The sequence below is a fragment of the Pantherophis guttatus genome, chromosome 2 (genome assembly GCF_059756535.1).
Source record: "Pantherophis guttatus breed Tessera chromosome 2, ASM5975653v1, whole genome shotgun sequence".
Lineage (NCBI taxonomy): Eukaryota > Metazoa > Chordata > Lepidosauria > Squamata > Colubridae > Pantherophis > Pantherophis guttatus.
In genome coordinates, this window is record NC_142064.1 from 156,607,318 (window position 1) to 156,625,177 (window position 17,860).

Here is a 17,860-nt window from a genome sequence, read left to right on the forward strand (position 1 = left end):
CTCTCTAAATGGTTTACAGCATCAGCATATTGCCCCCAACAATCTAGGTCCCCATTTTACTGACTTCAGAAGGATGGAAGGCTGAGTCAACCTTGAGCCGGTCAGAATTGAACTGCCAAATTGCAAGCAGGCAGCAGAAGTAGCCTGCAGTACTGCATTTTAACCACTGCACCACCACGGCTCTTGTACACTTGTGCAAGATCATCCCCAGGAGACAAAATATACTGTCTGAAGCCAAATCAATGGCACTTTAAAATTTCAGTTATCAGCATAAAGCATTTTTCTTCAAGAATTAGATGGTACTATTCCCAACTATTTGATTCAGCTCCTAACTGATTTCAAATAAAACAAAACATTCAGAAGCAGAACGTCCACAAAAAGAAAATGGGTCTTCATTTGCAAGCTATCCCAAATAAGGTTCCCAAATGAAAGCATTATCAAATGATCCTTTGTACAAACCGGAATTCTTTAATGTCTTCCAGATGTTGCTGCCCCCACCCCAAACTAGCATGGTTAGAAGTCCAACTCCTCTGGAAGACACCAAGTTAAGAAAGACCGATATATGCCCTTGGGAGAACTGACACAGAATAGTCTCACCTACACTGTCAAGAGATACCTACACTGTCTCACCTACACTGTCAACAGAACACCTGCTCAAAGGAAGATAGACGTGAATGTTTAGCAGCATTCATGATATCCTTACAATGGGAAGGGAGAGGATGGGAGAAAGAATAATTAAAAGCACTGTAGGTTTATACACACACACACAAATTAAAATTAAACAGTCAAGTAAAGGTTAAGCATATTGGAACTACTTTCAAATAGGAGGATACTTTTGATCAAGCCTGTCAGACGCTGTGTGGTTTCCACTGTTGCTTATTAGAAAAGTATATGAAGGAAGAAGGGTCGTAATGTTACAGTTCTACTAAATCTGAAACTTCCGATTCATTTGAATAAGGATAAAAAAGAAAATGGGGTTTTGTGGAATTCTGTTACAACTAGACTATTATATTAAATGTCAATATATGTATGCATGCATGTACAGTATGTCAGTGACAAATAATCACGTCATACTTTTGTTTGACAGCAGAGACTTCATGGTTCCTTTCTTCTGCACTGGCATTTTTGTTTCTTGTCTGCGGCTTCCGATTTCCATCAGCAGCAGAATCCCTCCTTTCCTGCCCAGACTCTTCCACTGGAGTGACTATTTTTGGTCCCTTTTCAGATACATTCTCCTGCTTTGCTTTCTGTAACAAAGGCATATCAGATATACAAAAGCAAGCATTAGAAAGTGTCCATGCAAATAAATCCGTGAGTAGCCTAGAAGGGTTTTTGCTAATCTGCTGTGCCACAATTACTTAGGATAACAAAAAAACAAAACAAAAAAGGAATTGCTCATTTGTATGATGTTTACTATCTGGTTGCCAGAAAGGTGCACTTGCTTTACACAAAATTTTCCCTATCAAGAGATCACCAAATATAACTTATGCAATGAAAAACATTAACATTGGCACGTTTGTTCCATGAGTTTTTTCTATTTAAGTGACTAGAAGAAAATAAAGTTAATAATTTGCAGCATGTGAAACCCTAGTAGACATTTTTCATTATTCTCTTTCTGGAGACTGCTATAATCTTTAGCTATATGAGCCTGGAAGGTTTAATTCTCAGTCACTGATAGCTCCTATTTCTCACCACACACACAGCACCGAAGTTTGGGCTTTCTCAGGGTAGAGATATCAATTATATTAACAAACAACTGCCTATCTCAGGGGTTAGCAACCTGTGGCTCTGGAGCCGCATGTGGCTCTTTCACCCCTCTGCTGTGGCTCCGTCACTCAAAATATGCGTCACAACCGCCAATGTGCAAGACCCGTCGGCATGTGATTTATTGAGCTTTTCAACCTCCCGGTAGGCCAACCATGGATAAATCCAAGAAAAGAAAAGTTTCAGAAGAAAACAGAACATTTAATTCAACTACATATGCTAGTTTTGTGGCCGCTCAAGAAATAGTCAGGCACAGGAAGGGTTTTGTAGCTCCCAGTGTTTTCTTTTCTGTGGGAAACAGAATTTCTACACTATGATTTGTATTGATGATTGTTGTATGTAAGCCGCCCTGAGTCCTTCAGGAGAATGGCGGCATATAAATCACAATAATAAATAAATAAATAAAATCTCGCAATTGTAGATGGGGTAACTTTCTTCCCCATGGTAGTAGGCTGGAATGATACAAATAATGATACAAATAATGATTCAGACTTCCTGAATGATGCGGTCCTATCAATATATTTGCGAAGTGCCCTACAAATGTCGAATGTGTGCCAATGTCGTTCTCTAGGATGTGCTGGAACAGGGCAAAAGTTAGGTAAAACCACCTCCTGTGCCCTTTGAAACCAAGAATTGACTTTTGGCACGAAGATCGGATCCAACCTGAGAACCACCCTGTCGAGTAAAAGATGCATAGGTCTCTACGTACCGCCAGTGCCGCCAGTTCGGAGATCCTCCTTGCAGACGTGATTGCTATCAAGAAGGCAACCTTGAAGGTAAGTATTCTGAGGCTGGCGGATCCTAACGGCTCGAACGGAGCAGACGTGAGCGCTTGTAGGATGAGAGGTAAGTCCCAAGAAGGATACCTATGGACTGGAGGAGGTCATAAGTTTGCAACCTCTCGAAGAAAACTTCTCACCTTGGGGTGTTGAGAGAGAGGGATAGGCCCCTCGCCATGTAAAACAGCCACTAAGGCGACCACTTGTCTGCGGAGCGTGTTGGCAGTAAGTCCCCGTTTGAAACCTGAGTGTAGGAAGCTTAAGACATCTGGAAGGGAAGCTGCTTTGGATGAAATGTGTGATTTATGGCACCAGCTAGAGAACGTTGATCAAGTGGCCTCGTAGATCCTGGTGGTAGACGGACGACGAGAAGCCTGGATGACAGAAATGACTTCGTTCGAGAATCTGGAGTGTCTCAGGATTTCCCGCTCAATCGCCAGACTGCCAGTTGGAGCCACTGGGGCTCGGGATGTTGTACTGCCCCCTGGCTGAGGACAATCCTGTCTGGCGGAATCCTCCATGGACGGGACAAGACAGTGACACTAGGTCCGCAAACCAAACCCTTCTGGGCCAGTGCGGAGCCACCAACAGAATTTCTGCCTCCTCGTCCAGAAGCTTCCGGATGACCCTTGGTAGCAGATGTCAGAGGAAATGTATATAGGAGGCCTCGAGGCCAGGGCGCCCAAAGGGCGTCGGTCGCTTCTGCCCCCGGTGTCGGAAATCTGGAAAAGAACCGTGGTAGGTGAGTGTTTTTTGGTGTTGCAAACAGATCCACGCATGGTTGGCCGAACCTGGTCGTCAGTTGGTGAAACGGGTCTGGATGGAGACGCCATTTGGAGTGGTCGACGGTTGTTCGACTCAACCAGTCCGCCTGTTCATTGTGTGCGCCTGAAATATGTTCCGCCTGGAGGGAGAGCAGGTGTGATTCCGTCCATAGGCCTAGGCTCTCTGCTTCGGACATCAGGTCCTTGGACCAGGTGCCTCCCTGCCTGTTCACGTGTGCCTTGGCTGTGACCTTGTTGGTTAACAGCAACATATGACAGTTGGTTAGCGAGAGATGGAAATGACGTAGAGCTAGGTGGGCAGCTCAAGCTCCAACCAATTTATATCGTGTAGCAGATCCTGTGGTGACCATCTGCCCTGTGCCATCTGGGAACCCAGGTGAGCACCCCAGCCGAATAGACTGGCATCTGAAGTCAGTGTTAAACGTGGGGGCTCCTTGAAGATACAGCCTTTCTCTAGGGAAGGTGACATCCACCAGTTCAGGGAATGGAGAACTTTTGGAGGCACTCTGACTCTTGTGGAGTGACTGGTGCCTGCTCCTTGGCTCGGTAGGAGGAACCATTGTAAGGTTTGAGAATGTAACCTTGCCAAAGGAACGATGGCCAGACAGGAAATCATTTTCTCTAGCAACTGGGACAACACTGTGAGGGAGGCAGACCTGGCTGACCTGACCCGCTGTATCAAGGCCCGTATGCTGACTAGACGTTCTGGTGATAGAAAAACCTGGCAACTGACTGAGTCTATCCAGGCACCTAAGTGAAGGATAGAGTGGGATGGAATTAACTGGCTCTTTTCTAGATTTACTGAAAACCCGTGCTGTTGCAGAGTCTGAATAGTCTCTGACAAATCCTGTCTCGCCTGCCTGATGGACGAAGATTGAATCAATATGTCGTCTAGGTAACATTGAAGCCTGATTGGGCGAGTCCGCAGATGGGCTGCCACCACGTCCAGGAGCTTTGTGAACGTCCTGGGGGCAGAGGACAGGCCGAATGGAAGGGCCCTGTATTGGAAGTGTTGCCCTGCATAACAGAATCTGAGATATTTCCTGTGTGAAATCAGAATTGGTATGTGCAGGTAGGCTTCCTTTAGGTCTATGGATGTAAGCAGATCCCCTCGTCTGATGCAATTCAGAATTGAGGTTAGAGATTGCATCTTGATTCTCTTGTATTTGATGTGTTTGTTGAGTCTTTTTAGATCTAATATTCCCCTGCAACCCCCTGACTTTTTGGGAACCAGAAAGAGGCTCAAATAGAAGCCGAGACCCCTCTGCGAGACAGGCACCGGTTCTATTGCCTGGATGGAGAGGAGATGAAGGATCTCAGCATCTCTGGGAAGAGTGCAAGAGATGAATTTCCTTGGAGGGAGGGATGAAAATTCCAATTTGAGACCGAGCCGGACCGTTTGCAGAGCCCAGGCATCGGTTGTGATGAGTTCCCATTGGTCTGAGAACCTCATGAGGCGGCCTCCAATGGGAACCTGTGACTGGGAGTCATTTGGACCTGCAGTAAGGTCTACCGCTGGCTCCTTGAAAGGGTCTCCTAGACTGGGGTTGTCTAGACCTGTTCCTGAACTGAGCCCTATCCTGGGATCTGACTGAGGGGGGTAAGCCCTCTGATAGATTGGGGCGGAGTAACCGCCCTCCGACCCACGAAAGGACTGCCTGCGATAATATGGAGAGTATCTCCTGTCTGTCCTCCTGTGAGACAGGAGAAGTACCTTCCTTTTATCTTTGGTCTCTACCAAGATGGGATCTAAAACATCACCAAACAGATTATTGCCCTGAAAGGGAGCAGATGCCAATTTCCATTTGGATTTCATATCGGCTTGCGAATGGCGAAGCCATAGCAATCGTCTGGTAGTCACATTGGAAGCCAGGGCCCTGGAAGTGAACTTAGCCGCGTTAAGGGTTTCATCAGCAGAATATTCTGCTGCAGCAATTAATTTATTGATGTCTTGGTGTAATCTGACATCTCCAGGGGGAGCCCTTGCCTGCATCTGGCGTAGCCACAGGAGGGAAGTTCTGTTAAAGAAGGAAGCTACCATGGCTGATCTGATCGCCCAGGCAGCTGCTTGATGTGTCTTACAAACTGACATCTCGGCTTTTCTATCCTCGGTTTTCAGCCCTTCTGCAAAATCTGAGGGAAGAATGTTGGAAGATGCTAGATTGGCAAAGGGAGTATCTATTGCAGGCAACTTAAGCATGTCCTCTACCTCCTGTTCTACAGTGTATATCTTTTTGTCTAATCCGCTGGGATTAGACAAGGACCCTGGTTGAAGCCATTGTTTTTTGATAATGTCTATGAATAATCTGGGAGAGGGAACAGCATCCTGGGTAGTGACCAGTTCTGTAAATAATCGAGCATGGGGATCCTGCTCAGCCGAGCGGTCAGATGCCCCAGCCGCAACCCCTAGATTGGCAGTGGTTTTGGCCTTGTATAACAAGGTCTTGAACATGTTAGGGTTGAAAAGGCCAGTGAAGGCTGGTTTGTCTGGAGATCTGCTTTCATCTTCAGAAAGATCATGATCTGTGAATTCTTCCTCCTCCCCAGTATAAGACCATTCACTGCCCTGAGAAGCTTGAGGCGAGTGAGGGGCCCAGGAATAAACCCTATCCTGGTGGGCCTGGTGTACGTTGGGAGTGGTAACAGCTGAGGCGGGTGCAGGAATGCTCCTCCTAAGCAGGGCAGAGTCTATGCCCTGAGCAATGGTCTGAGCTAACATCTGGCAGAGTTCCTGGGAAAGAACAGGGTCCTGATTTGCCTCAGGGCAGAGCCCCCCGCTGTAGGGGTGAAGGTAGCTGAGGGAGCTGACCTTCTAGGTACTGAAATGACTCTCCCTGATCAGATGAGCCCTGTTCTGATATGGGAATAACCTCTTCAGCACACTCAATTAAATCAGTTGGAGGATCTGTGGTAATATCTGGAGACCAATTCAATCTATCTTCGTTTGAAGCAGAAGAAGGTATATCCTGAATTGGAGGAATATTAGGCTCTGGTTAAACAATGATGAGGCCTAGGCCTGAGGAGGCTTCTGCCTGCTTTTTTGCCTTTGCAAATTGTTTTTCTAAGGCCTTTTGCCTTCTTTCTGCATCCTTATCAGCAGCTGTGGAAGAAGAGGCCTTGGATCTGGTGGAAGGCCCAAGCTGCGCCCCAATTGCCTTACTGTGATCTGAAGACATAGCTTTCTTAGAAACAGAAGAATGGGATGCAATATCTTTGGAGTGAGAGGAGCTGCGATCCGCCATCTTGGAATGACAAGAAAAAACAATTCAATCAGAAGAGCTTACTAGGGCAATGATTATAATAATGATATTATTCCTCACTCCTGTATTGGTAAATTTGGCGCCAAACTGACACAACAGTTTGTATGCGCAATTTTCCACTGCTGTTAGGTATTAGGCGTGAGACTGATCAATGACCAGCTCTAAATAACGCTATGAGAAAAGGCAGCAGTATTCAAAATGGCATGGGACAGACACAACAGTCCCCAAACCACAATAATCAATAGCAGTAAGCAGTAAAGCAGTATGAAAGGCTAGTCCCAATCGCCAAACTCACGTGGCTCCTTGCTGTTTTTCCACTAGTAGAAAACTGCTAAATAACGATCCACAATGATTTCTGAGGCTTTTGAGGCTTTCCACTGCATTTCTGAGCTGAGAAGAATCGAAATTGCCTTTAAAATAGATCGCCGCCACTGCGCTATTAATGGCGGCAATGGCGATCGGCCCTTGATGTAAATAAGCCGCTCCGGAGCTAATTAGCTCCACGGAGCTCCTGGCAGTCGTTGCACGCCGCCGGGAACACTTCAGGCTGTAACTTAAAGTTTTGAGGGAGAAGAGAGAAAGGACTTCTTCTGTGGCTGGCAGAATATTTTTAATAAATTTTTTAGTAACAGAGAAAATTAGTGCAAGTCTCTTTAGGCCGACTGTGTTGAAACACTGAAGGCTCATGGGAGAAAGAGGCGTGGCTAGGCAAATTCAACAGTCTCTGACCAACCAAGCTAAACTTGAACCCATTGCTTGGACTCTCCAAGCAGCGCACAGGAGATCAGCAGATGAAAGATGAAGTGCTAATTTGATTCAATTATGAAAATAACTGAAATTAAGAGAAAAAATTGAAACGTTAAAAGGTGTGATGGGGATTTTGAAAAAATATGTTATAAATGATGAAACAAAATAATTAATTGATGCTATAATAAGAAATTAGGAATTGAGGGTGGATAGTAGTATTGTTTATTATGTACTAAGAAGAGATTAAGATTGAAAGGTCAATTAAGTTAAAGGGTTTCAATGTAAGAATGGAATAAGATGTATTACATTATTTAGACTCTAGAGCCAAAAAGTGTGATGGAGATTTTGAGAAATACTTTATAAATGGAGAAATAAGATAATTAATTGAAGCAATGTTAAGAAATTAGGATTTGAAGGATGGATGCTGATATTGTTTATATGTTATATTTTAAGAAAAGATTAAGATAAGATAAAAAAGAAGGGAAAAAGAATATTATGACAGAAATTGAAATATGTAAATTGTATTTAGAAAAAATAAAAAAGAAGATTGGAATAGAGTATAAAAATCAATATTTAACTATGTTGTAAATTGTATAAGATGTGACCCGGTCAATAGTCTGTCCATAAAATATGTTAAAGAAAAAAACTTGTTTTTTAAAAAAATTGGCGGTCTAGTAAAATTTTTATCCTCAGATACTCTGTGGGGGTGACATGGATAATCCCACCTGTGGACATCAAGTTGTCACACCTCACATTAGCCTGTAAAATTAATTATCTCTAATGCTTCGAATCCTAGAAAGGCATCAAAGATTTAATTACAAGACAAGATACATTTATTACTTCACCCAAAAATAACCTTCTATGTGATTTATGTATTATTTAGTTTATGCTTGGGCTTTCCTCCTAAAAAGACCATTCAACCTAAGAAAGTAGGGAACGTCCCTTCCGAGACATTTGGCACCCCCATATTCCTTCTGCGGGCTCATCTGCCTCTTATCCAACCATTCCCCTAGCCATAGCTCTTCCCCGGTCATTCCCATTTTTTTTTTTTTTTTTTGTTAGTTAAACAAAAAAAAAGGGACCGAGATATATACTACCATAAATAAATTGAGGAACTTACTTTTGAATTAGAACTTTGTTGTTTGGTCTCTTCTGTTGAATTGCTACTTTTCACTTCAGATTCAGGCAAAGATCTCTTCGTTCCAGAGTTCTGATGTTCGGTGCTCGATCCTGATCTCTTTTCCTCAGTAGATTTAACATTAACATTGAGATCTGAAGATCTGCTATCCGTATCTCCCTTAGAAACAGGTTGTGTAACACTTCCATCTGATATATTGGAAGTATTCTCTGAAAATTGACCAGGCCCAACAGAACTGGTGGCACATTGTTTTTTGCTAGGATCTATCTGTTCGCCAACTTTATCAACCTTTCTGGAATTGTCTTCCTTCATTTTCTCTCCCGTGACAGCAGTAACAGCAGGGTGACTTTCTGCATCATTTTTCTTATTTTGCTCTGACTGATTCTGGGTTTCTGCTCTGCTCACAAATTCCTGGCCCTGATCTGCGCGGAAGGCGGTATTACTAATCTGGCCACTACTGTCATCAGTGGATGACATTAAGTCAGTCGACTTAGCCTCTGGGTGTTGACTTTCTTCTACTGGGATTCTCGCATCAGCCACATCTGGGGTAAGTGAACAATCAAGACTGGAGGGAGCTGAACTTAAGCTTGAGAAGGAACTATGTAATTCACCATCCGGAGAAGTCTTCTTCTTGTTCCTTTTCCTGTTCTTCTACAAGGTGGAAAGAAAAACAGGGTACTTAAAATGGAAAAACTTATTTTAGTGCATTATAAATAATTCAAATAACTAAAGTTATCCTTTCCTCATTAAATATAATAGAAACTTCCAGATTTTCAGCATTTCATCATACTATTAGCTTATGCTGGAAATCAAAATAAAGAGAGACTGGAGTATCAAATCTTGTCATCCCTTCAAATGACTTTGCCAGTTTGCCTATACAGTAGTTTGTCACAAACAACATTTAACCACATTCTATTCCAAGCAAGCCATGCAAAGAAAGAGTAGCAAAGACTAAGAACTGGGAGGAAAAACGGAAGAAATGTAATAAGCACAGAAAAAGAAAAGATTGATTAAAAGACTCCACGAAAGATATCAGTTATAGGTAGCCCTCAACTTTTGAGCCCAAAATTTCCGTTGCTAATTGAGACACTTGTTTAGCTGAAATTTGCCATAAAGGTAAAGGTTTCCCCTGCCCAGTCATGTCCAACTCTAGAGGGCAGTATTTATTTGTTTCCTAATCAAGGGAGCCAGCATTGTCCAAAGATGCTTCCAGGGTCATGTGGCCAGCATGACAACATGCCAAGGTGCACAGTATGCTGTTACCTTCCCACCAAAGTGGTACCTATTTATCTACTTGCATTTACATGCTTTGGAACTACTAGTTTGGCAGGAGCTGGCGCAAGAACGGGAGCTCACCCCATCATGCAGTACTTGGGTCTCAAATTGCTAACCTTCCAGTCAACAAACCCAGCATCTCAGCCACTGCAACCCTCCCTTTTACTACAGCTGTTAAGCAAATCACTACATGTGTTAAGTGAATCATGTGGTCATTAAGCAAAATTGGCTTCCCTCATTGACTTTGCTTGTTGGAAACCAGTGGGAAGTTTATAAATAGTGATCACATGACCCTAGGACGGTGCAAGTATCATAAATTCATTCCAGTTGCCAACATCCACATTTTGATCACATGAATATGGGGATGCTGAAACAGTCATAACTATGAAAACCAGTCATAAGTCACTTTTTTCAGTGCTGTTGTAACTTCGAACAGTCATTAAACAAATGATTGTAAATTGAGGACTACCTGTAATAATGTTCTAATTTGATTACTTATATTCCGAATTCAACCAGCAGCAGACTCCAAAATTGATGCTTTCTTCATAATAATTTGAAATAATTGAAATACTAAAGCCCTCATGGAAGCTATATCTCAGTTAAAATGGGAAAATGACAAATTTAATGACATTCTTCTAGATTAAAATGCTCAAGGTAAATCCAACAGCAATCCCTTCTTCATTGTATTGTAAAGAATTATAAAAACTATAACCAGATTTCTTTTGACTTTACTGTGAAAGCACAAGACAATAAATCTTTCCTTGGATTGTTGTTTTCTCATTATTTTTTTCATTCATATTTTAAACCAGTCTGGATTTCCTGCCATGAAAACAGCAGGTCTTCCATGGAAAGAGATTACATAATACCTTCTTAATTTCAATACCGGACATGTTTTCCTTTAAAATTCTTCAGGTTTTCCTTCATATGTAGAAAAATCTAAGGAATTGTATCCTTTGTGGTGGTGGAGGACCATTTTTTATTTTAAGCAAATATATATATATCAACAATACCAACTATTGTAAAAAAAAAAAAACCTAAAGAATACCCTCAATGCTGCTTAAAGAAAATCTTGCAATGTAAACTATGAAATATGATTTCTACAATGTGAGAAATATGATTTCTTCTTGCAATTTATTTTGTTTTGGGTAAAGAAATTCTTTTAGATGTTCCCCATTTCTTAGACTTGTTGCTTGGATTCTCTTTCCAGCAACCAAATGTACCAAATACAGTGAATCCATTTTCATTTTCACTGTACGAAAAGGTGACTTGCTTAAATATAAAGGCAGGAGAGAACCAACACATCCAAAATCACAGATTTTCACTGGAAAACAATTTCACATTGACTAGCAAAACAGATGCGTTAAGCCTCGACAAAGGTTAGTGCATGTTGCCCATTAAAAGCCACACAGAAACTGTTCAGCAACTTTTACAAAAAATGGAAAAAGCAGAGCCCCGGAATGTTTTCTAGTTGATAATGAATTGGAGTGTTTCATGGAATCCATCTGGCATGCAACTCTCAGTACTGAAGAACAGTATATAGGTAATCCTTGCCTTACAACCACACTTGCTAAGTAAGTTTTGCCCCATTTTTATGGCCTTTCTTGCCATCGTTGTTAAATAAAGTTGTACATGCTCCAACACTGGAAGTTTTTAAGAAGATATTGGATAACCATTTGTCTGAAATGGTTTTCTGCCTGAGCAGGGGGGTTGGACTAGAAGACCTCCAAGGTCCCTTCCAACTCTGTTATTCTACTGACTTCTATTGAATCACTACAGTTCAATTAGTAACATGGTTGTTAAATGAATCTGGCTTCCCCATTGACTTTGCTCGTCAGAAAGTCTCAAAAGGTGATCACATGACCCCAGGATACTACAACTGTCATAAACGTGAGTCAATCCCCAAGCATCCAAATTTTGACCCTGTGGCCTTGGGGATTCTGTAATGGTCATTTCACTGACATTGTAAATTTGAACAGTCACTAAATGAAGCATTGTAAGTTGAGAACTACCTGTATATTTAAAAAATATATTGTGAAAGGTAAAAAATACCATATATCTTTCCCTTTAAGGAGAAAAAGGAACAACCATTTTCTCCACGGCTTGTATTACTGATAGAGACACTTAACCATTAATGCATTAATTAATGTTTCACACATCATAAAATATACCTATATTTTAGTATGATACATCACATGAAACCACTCCTTATTGGATATAGAAAAGCCAAGGAAAAAAAAAAGTACTAAAAGAAGCGGTGTATATTTTTTAAATATACTGCAAAATCTGGGATTTGGGATTTTTTTAAGTAGAACCGGCAGATAATAATACAAAAGTTCAAGCTGAACTGCTCATGCAGGTGGATTTTATAGCCACACACCAAAAATATGTTATTTAAACAGACGCTTAATATCTAGCCCAATTAACAGCATATCATGGGGACTCACAATTTTCACTTTGATGTGCTCAGTAAGAAAAGTACAGGTAGACCTCCACTTCTAACTGGTAATAGAGTCTGCCCATTATGGCCATCAGTCACTGCAGTCATTCAGCAAGGTGCTCATGATTGTGACAGATCAGTGACTGTCCCTCAAGTGACAGATCAGTGACTGTCCCTCAACCTTCTGTCCCTCAAAGGTGCAGTCGTTAAATAGTTCACAGGTCATGAATTGAGTGGAAAAAAAGAGCTGCCTGCTGTAACAGTTGCCTGTGCGCAGAATGGACTTCCTGCATTGGACCAGAGAAACAAAGCTGGGATCCCAAAGATCTGAGCTTCATTTCTGTGGCCCACCACAGATGTTTCCCTCCCTTCCATTTGTGAAAGAGAACTGGCATGCTGGGCAAGAGAAACAAAATTTAGGTTCTGAAGCACCAGTTCCCCTTCCATCCATGTGCTAGAAAGTCTAGCACACCGTGGGGAAGGAAATTGGCATGCTGGACCAGAGAGAGGAAGTTTGAATCCTGAACTTTCCATTTCTCTGGAAAGCCAGCAAACACAAACTTTCTAAAGCAAGGCAAACTCCAGGCCCATGGGCCAGATGCGTCACGTGCTGTCCATGCCCAGTTTAGAGAAAGGGGGGGGGAAGTCCCAATATGTCATGTGACACTGCCATGATATGAGTTTGACACCCCTGTTCTAAAGGGTTGGAAGAAATCTTTTTTACCCTTCAGAAAAATTTTATCTTTCTGAAGAGTAGAAAGGCTTTTTCAGCCAACATCTTTAAGAGCAGCAGAGATGCTTAGGACATTGTCCCACGGAAGGGCGAAATCCATTTGACTATCATTCTCAAAGATGCTGCTTGGAAAAGTCCAAGACTCTGCAAAAGCTAAGGAGGATTTTATTACAGGGCCCTTGAAGCAGTCCATCCATGCTACAAGCAGCCCAAGATATATAGCAAAGTCAACCTGGCAGGCAGCCCATCTGCTCTTAAAGAGGTTGGCTGAAAAGGTCATTCCCCAAATGGGTCCTGATGGATCTTTTTCAGGAAGATTCCAGGAACCAAAGGGAGTCCTGCAGCAGCAGCTTACAACTTTCCCTCTTGGCTTCCCCGTTGAGTTTCTAAAGAAGCCAGCACGGAAGACTGCAAATGGTGATTACATGATCACGGAGGGCCTGACAACCCATCATAAATGCAAATGGGTTGCCAAGAGCCGAGATGGCAATCATGTGGCCTAGGAGCACTGCAATGGCCATTAACGTCAAGCACCAGTTGTAAGTCTCTTTTGTTCAGCATCATAATCTTTGCATGGTTGCTGAACAAATAGTCGCAAGTCAAGGAGTACCTCTATATGTTGGACTACATCTTGGGAGAGGGAGGGACATCCTTCAGACTTTATGGTGTCAAATTTGTATTTCCATTACCAAGAATGTCCTTTTCAACGTTTTGTATCAATAGACCCTAGAGGGAACCACTTTGACCTTTCAATTTTGTTTCAAAAACACATATTCATATTCAGAACAAGAAAAGTCCCAAATCTCAGAATAATTAGACTTGCATTCGAGCAATCCAACAACTCATGACAATAAGATTACACCACGTACTAGAAAAACTACCTGCTGAGAAAATGGGCATAGTTTACTGCCCTCCTTTAGACATGGGTTCACCCTTTGTTTTTTTCTGGAAGAAGGATTATCATTTTCATCCAACATATTCCAGTCATCAATATTCATAGCTTTTATTGCCTGTTGAAAAACAGCCTTGCTTTCAGATAACTTATTATTTGGGAGTAAAATATAAATGTTAGCCTTTAATGTAGTATCAACAGGTAAACAAGTAAATGCAATAAAAGCGAAGGAGCAAGAAAAGAATAGAAAGAGGGAATACAATAATTGAAAATTCTCTTATTACAAAAAGCAACAACTTTTCTGGATAGACACACGAGCACAACTTGTATCCAAATACACTAACTCTACTTACTCGCTTTTGGGAGGCCGAGGTGACCTTCCCAAGGCTTCCTGATGGGGATTCTTCAGATGCCCCATGTGTTTGTTCACTAGATGGCTGTTCATCCATAAATGATCCCGACGAAAGGGAGCTCGGTTCTCCCTCAGGTTCCATCTCTACCATTGAAGTCTTTACTGCATCCCTCTTGTCTGCAACTAAAATATGATGCTTTTTGAAAGTCAATTAAACAGCAATCTGAACTCAACTGAGAGGCTGCAATGTGAATCTCAGGGACAAAGGAAAAAAAAAACAATTTGCTTAAGCTGCTGAAACTATCAGTTTTGTATGGGGCCTTTTTATTGCAAAGTGTATTTACATTCCCAGGCCTGCACTACAGGGAACATCCACCATTCAGTCCTTAAATTGAAGTGCACGCAGCTACTCTCTCATTTAAAAGCAACTGTGCACATAACCTAATGGGATGTGTATCTGAAATGCTCTCCATTTCTCTGGTAGCAGCACTCATTCAATTGGATGGGAACATATTAATTGGGACACAGATAACTAAGTATGTCCATGAGTCTACAAATGCTATCAGACTGTTTCTATAGGACTGGTACATATTTTAAAGGAGATTTTTAGATTAGTTTCATTAGAGACCTTAAAAGATTTGCTGAATTAAATTTCAAGCTGAAACTAATTCAATAAACTAAATTATTATTCTGTTGTGTACCCTACTCCAGGTGACAGGAAATCAGTTCTGTAAGTAACAACCATTTATTCTGAGATTTTTTAAAAAAAAAGGAATAGAGAAAAGTTAGAGGAGAGAGAAAGGCAACATATATAATTTTATTATATTAAAGTTTTTTTTTTAATCTGCAGTGTCAAATTAGTGGTACATTTACAATAACCAATCTTGGTAGGATACTCTACCACAGTGGTTCTTAACCTGTAGTCCCCTGACAGCTGGGCCACAATGTCATCACAAGGGGTCCAAGAAGACCCATAGAAATGTTATGATTTAAATCTTGAATTAAGTCTTGAGGGCCCTGGTCATAGTGCATGGCAACAAAAGGTATTTCAATGAGGTCCGTGGTGAAGAAAAGGTTGAGAACCACTGCTCGACCATATTCAGAACTTGACAGAGAGCAACTAATTGTAACTAATTTGTATTTTTTTCTACACACCATATTTTGACTGTTTTAAACAAATAATTTACTGTTCCAGTTCTTACTGAAAAACAGTTGCATCTGATCGACTTGATTCGTGGCTGGGACTGCGACAAACTTACTTTGCACACTGCAAGGCGGAGTCAAGTGTTCTCCACAATTACTACAGAACTTGTGGGATGCATTTTGAGTGTCGTGACATTTAGGGCATTTCATGCCCTTCTTGTTGGATCGGCGACCCAGGGTGAGTTTTTTTATAGCCTGTCCGGAAGCAGAAAAATATAAACAAAAACGGGAGAATTACTCATACTAGTAGGACGGATAGCTGTGCAGCCGCGGCAAAAAAGAAAGTAGCGGAAGAAGGAAACGCTTTCGGTACTGTATGATAGGCGCAACCTTGCAGCCCGCAGAGGCAACGTCCAATCAACGCCCGCTATGCAAATGAGTATCGATTACTTTCGTTTTCCTCTCCCGCCACCGGCGCCCAGTCTCACCATTGAGAAAAAGGAAAGCCAGGTTACTCTTTTTAACACCCAGGATTCCCTGCTTAAAGGATCCCAAGCCATCGTTCCCCAACCCCCAAAGGATCGCAACCACGAAACGCTTGTTTTTCGGAATAAGATATTTTGTTGCGTTAAAATATAACTTTCGATTTTGAATAGGAAGCGCCTACTACTGTATTACACTCCTTGTGACTCCTTAGGGCGTCACTTATAACAGTGCCAGATCCCAGAAAAGGGAGGGAGGGATAGCATAAGTAGCGTTTCACCAAAAACGAAACTATAGACGGATCGAGCCCTTTTGCCATCTTCACAAACCGTTCTTCACTTCGGGATCACCGGTGCCACACCCAGAAGGGGCTGCAAATGCAAGAAACTAAAGAACCACCACAAACCCCAACCTGGGAAGTTATTATATCCCATTAGGAAAACAATCTTGCAAGGAGGATGGTTCCCTTCTTTCCCTTTGGGCCACAGCCCCTCGTTTTCCGGTGCAAGGCAGAGACGTCTCTCCATTTTCCCAGAGCGACCAGGGGACCGAGATCCCGGACCTACCGCGACACTACGAGTTACAAAAAGTCAGATTGTTTCCCCCCCACCCACCCCCAGCGCCATTAAACCCGAATAAGCGCTTCACATCTCAACCGGAAGAGGAGAGCGTCGCAACTCCATCCTTTTTTAAGCCGGGCTGTGAAGGAGCTAACGGGGCTTCCACCGTAAAACAAGCGGAATTATCTGCAGGGACGCATCTCCGGAGCGCGTTACTCACCTCAGCCGAGATCCAAAACGAATGCAGCGGCCCGAAAACAGAGCCGTGCAATGAAAGAAACGCTTTCCCTCAAAACTCTTCTTCTCCAACCCGCAAACGCGGCCGCTTTAAAGAAAGAGTCCCCGGCAAAGTTTCGTTTTCCGCCGCTGCCTGCCCCTTTTATTGGGGGCTGCGCAAAGTATCGCTTTCCAAACGTCACGCTGGCGCCCCGCCTCTCTATTGACTTTACAGGCAGCTGTAAGGACCGAAGTCTGATTTGCAGGCGGGGAATTCCAGAAAGCGCTTGAGAGGAGGAGGAAATTTGAGCGTTGTCCGCGCTAACAGCGGGAAAGCTCAACCCAGCCGGACTCGATTCAGCCGGCTGAATTTGCTCTCCCCACCCCCACGGGCAGGCGCCTGAAAAATGTCTCCACCGCTTTTTTTTTTTTTTTTTTGCTGCGGTGAGCTGCCCGGGTGGTGAATGTGAGGAAGCGAACAGCCTAGAAAGAAGATTAGTGAACTGTTAAGGTTGACCTCTCTATCGAGCCATCTGATAAGAGAGACAATTGAAACTCCTCCATTGCCAAAGAATCGATCGGGGAAACAGATTACAGTACAGATGTTGTTGCATTTCGTGAAGAGATAGCCTGACTAGGCGGCTCAGTGGCTAAGACACTGAGCTTGTCAATCAGAAAGGTCGGCGGTTCGAATCCCTAGTACAGGTCTCCTGCATGAGCAGGGGGTTGGACTAGATGACCTCCAAGGTCCCTTCCAACTCTGTTACTGTTACAAATCTTAGGCCGGGGGTAGGCAAAGTGCGGCTCTTTGGGCCCTCTCCTGCGGCTCCCTGTCAGATGATCCCACCATTGGGTGGCCTCTCCCCTCCCTCCTCGCCTGCCCTGAGAAGAGAAGGGCGACTGCGGCGGATGGAGACTCGCTCCGTATTCCAGAGCGGAAGCGAAGCGCCACTCTTCTTGCCTCTTTTTCAGGCCCTTGTTGGGAGACGCGTGACTTTTCTCCACCCCGTGACATTGGCTGGGCCGGCCAGCTGCAGCCGATGCTGCGTGTTTTAATGGGCTCCAGGAGGAGGAGGGGACGCTGTCTCCCATTGTGCAGCGGGCTAAATTTAAGTGCAAGAGCAGCAAGCAGCCATGGAGGTGGCGAGAGGAATATGGGGAGTCGGTGTCTCGGGGCGGAGAAAGTCGCGCGAACAAGAAGCACAAGACAAAAAAAACCTGACAGGGATTTATAAAAACTGTAACACAACAATCCATATCTTGCTATTTATTCTTCATTTGGCATTTTACATTAGA

General features: G+C 43.0%; 1 protein-coding gene across 1 annotated transcript in view; it reads right to left on the bottom strand.

Annotated features, from left to right (window-relative positions):
- RNF213 (ring finger protein 213) overlaps positions 1 to 15,555 on the bottom strand; it is a 123,318-nt gene extending 107,763 nt beyond the window's left edge. Inside the window, exons 1-5 of the mRNA XM_087887082.1 lie at positions 15,422 to 15,555; positions 14,164 to 14,345; positions 8,456 to 9,124; positions 1,707 to 1,721; positions 1,075 to 1,247 (exon numbers count right to left, since the gene is read on the bottom strand). Coding sequence (XP_087743208.1) covers positions 1,075 to 1,247; positions 1,707 to 1,721; positions 8,456 to 9,124; positions 14,164 to 14,345; positions 15,422 to 15,515 — 1,133 coding nt within the window. The 5' untranslated portion in view covers positions 15,516 to 15,555. The remainder of the gene's footprint in view (positions 1 to 1,074; positions 1,248 to 1,706; positions 1,722 to 8,455; positions 9,125 to 14,163; positions 14,346 to 15,421) is intronic.
- Between the last annotated feature and the right edge of the window lie 2,305 nt (positions 15,556 to 17,860).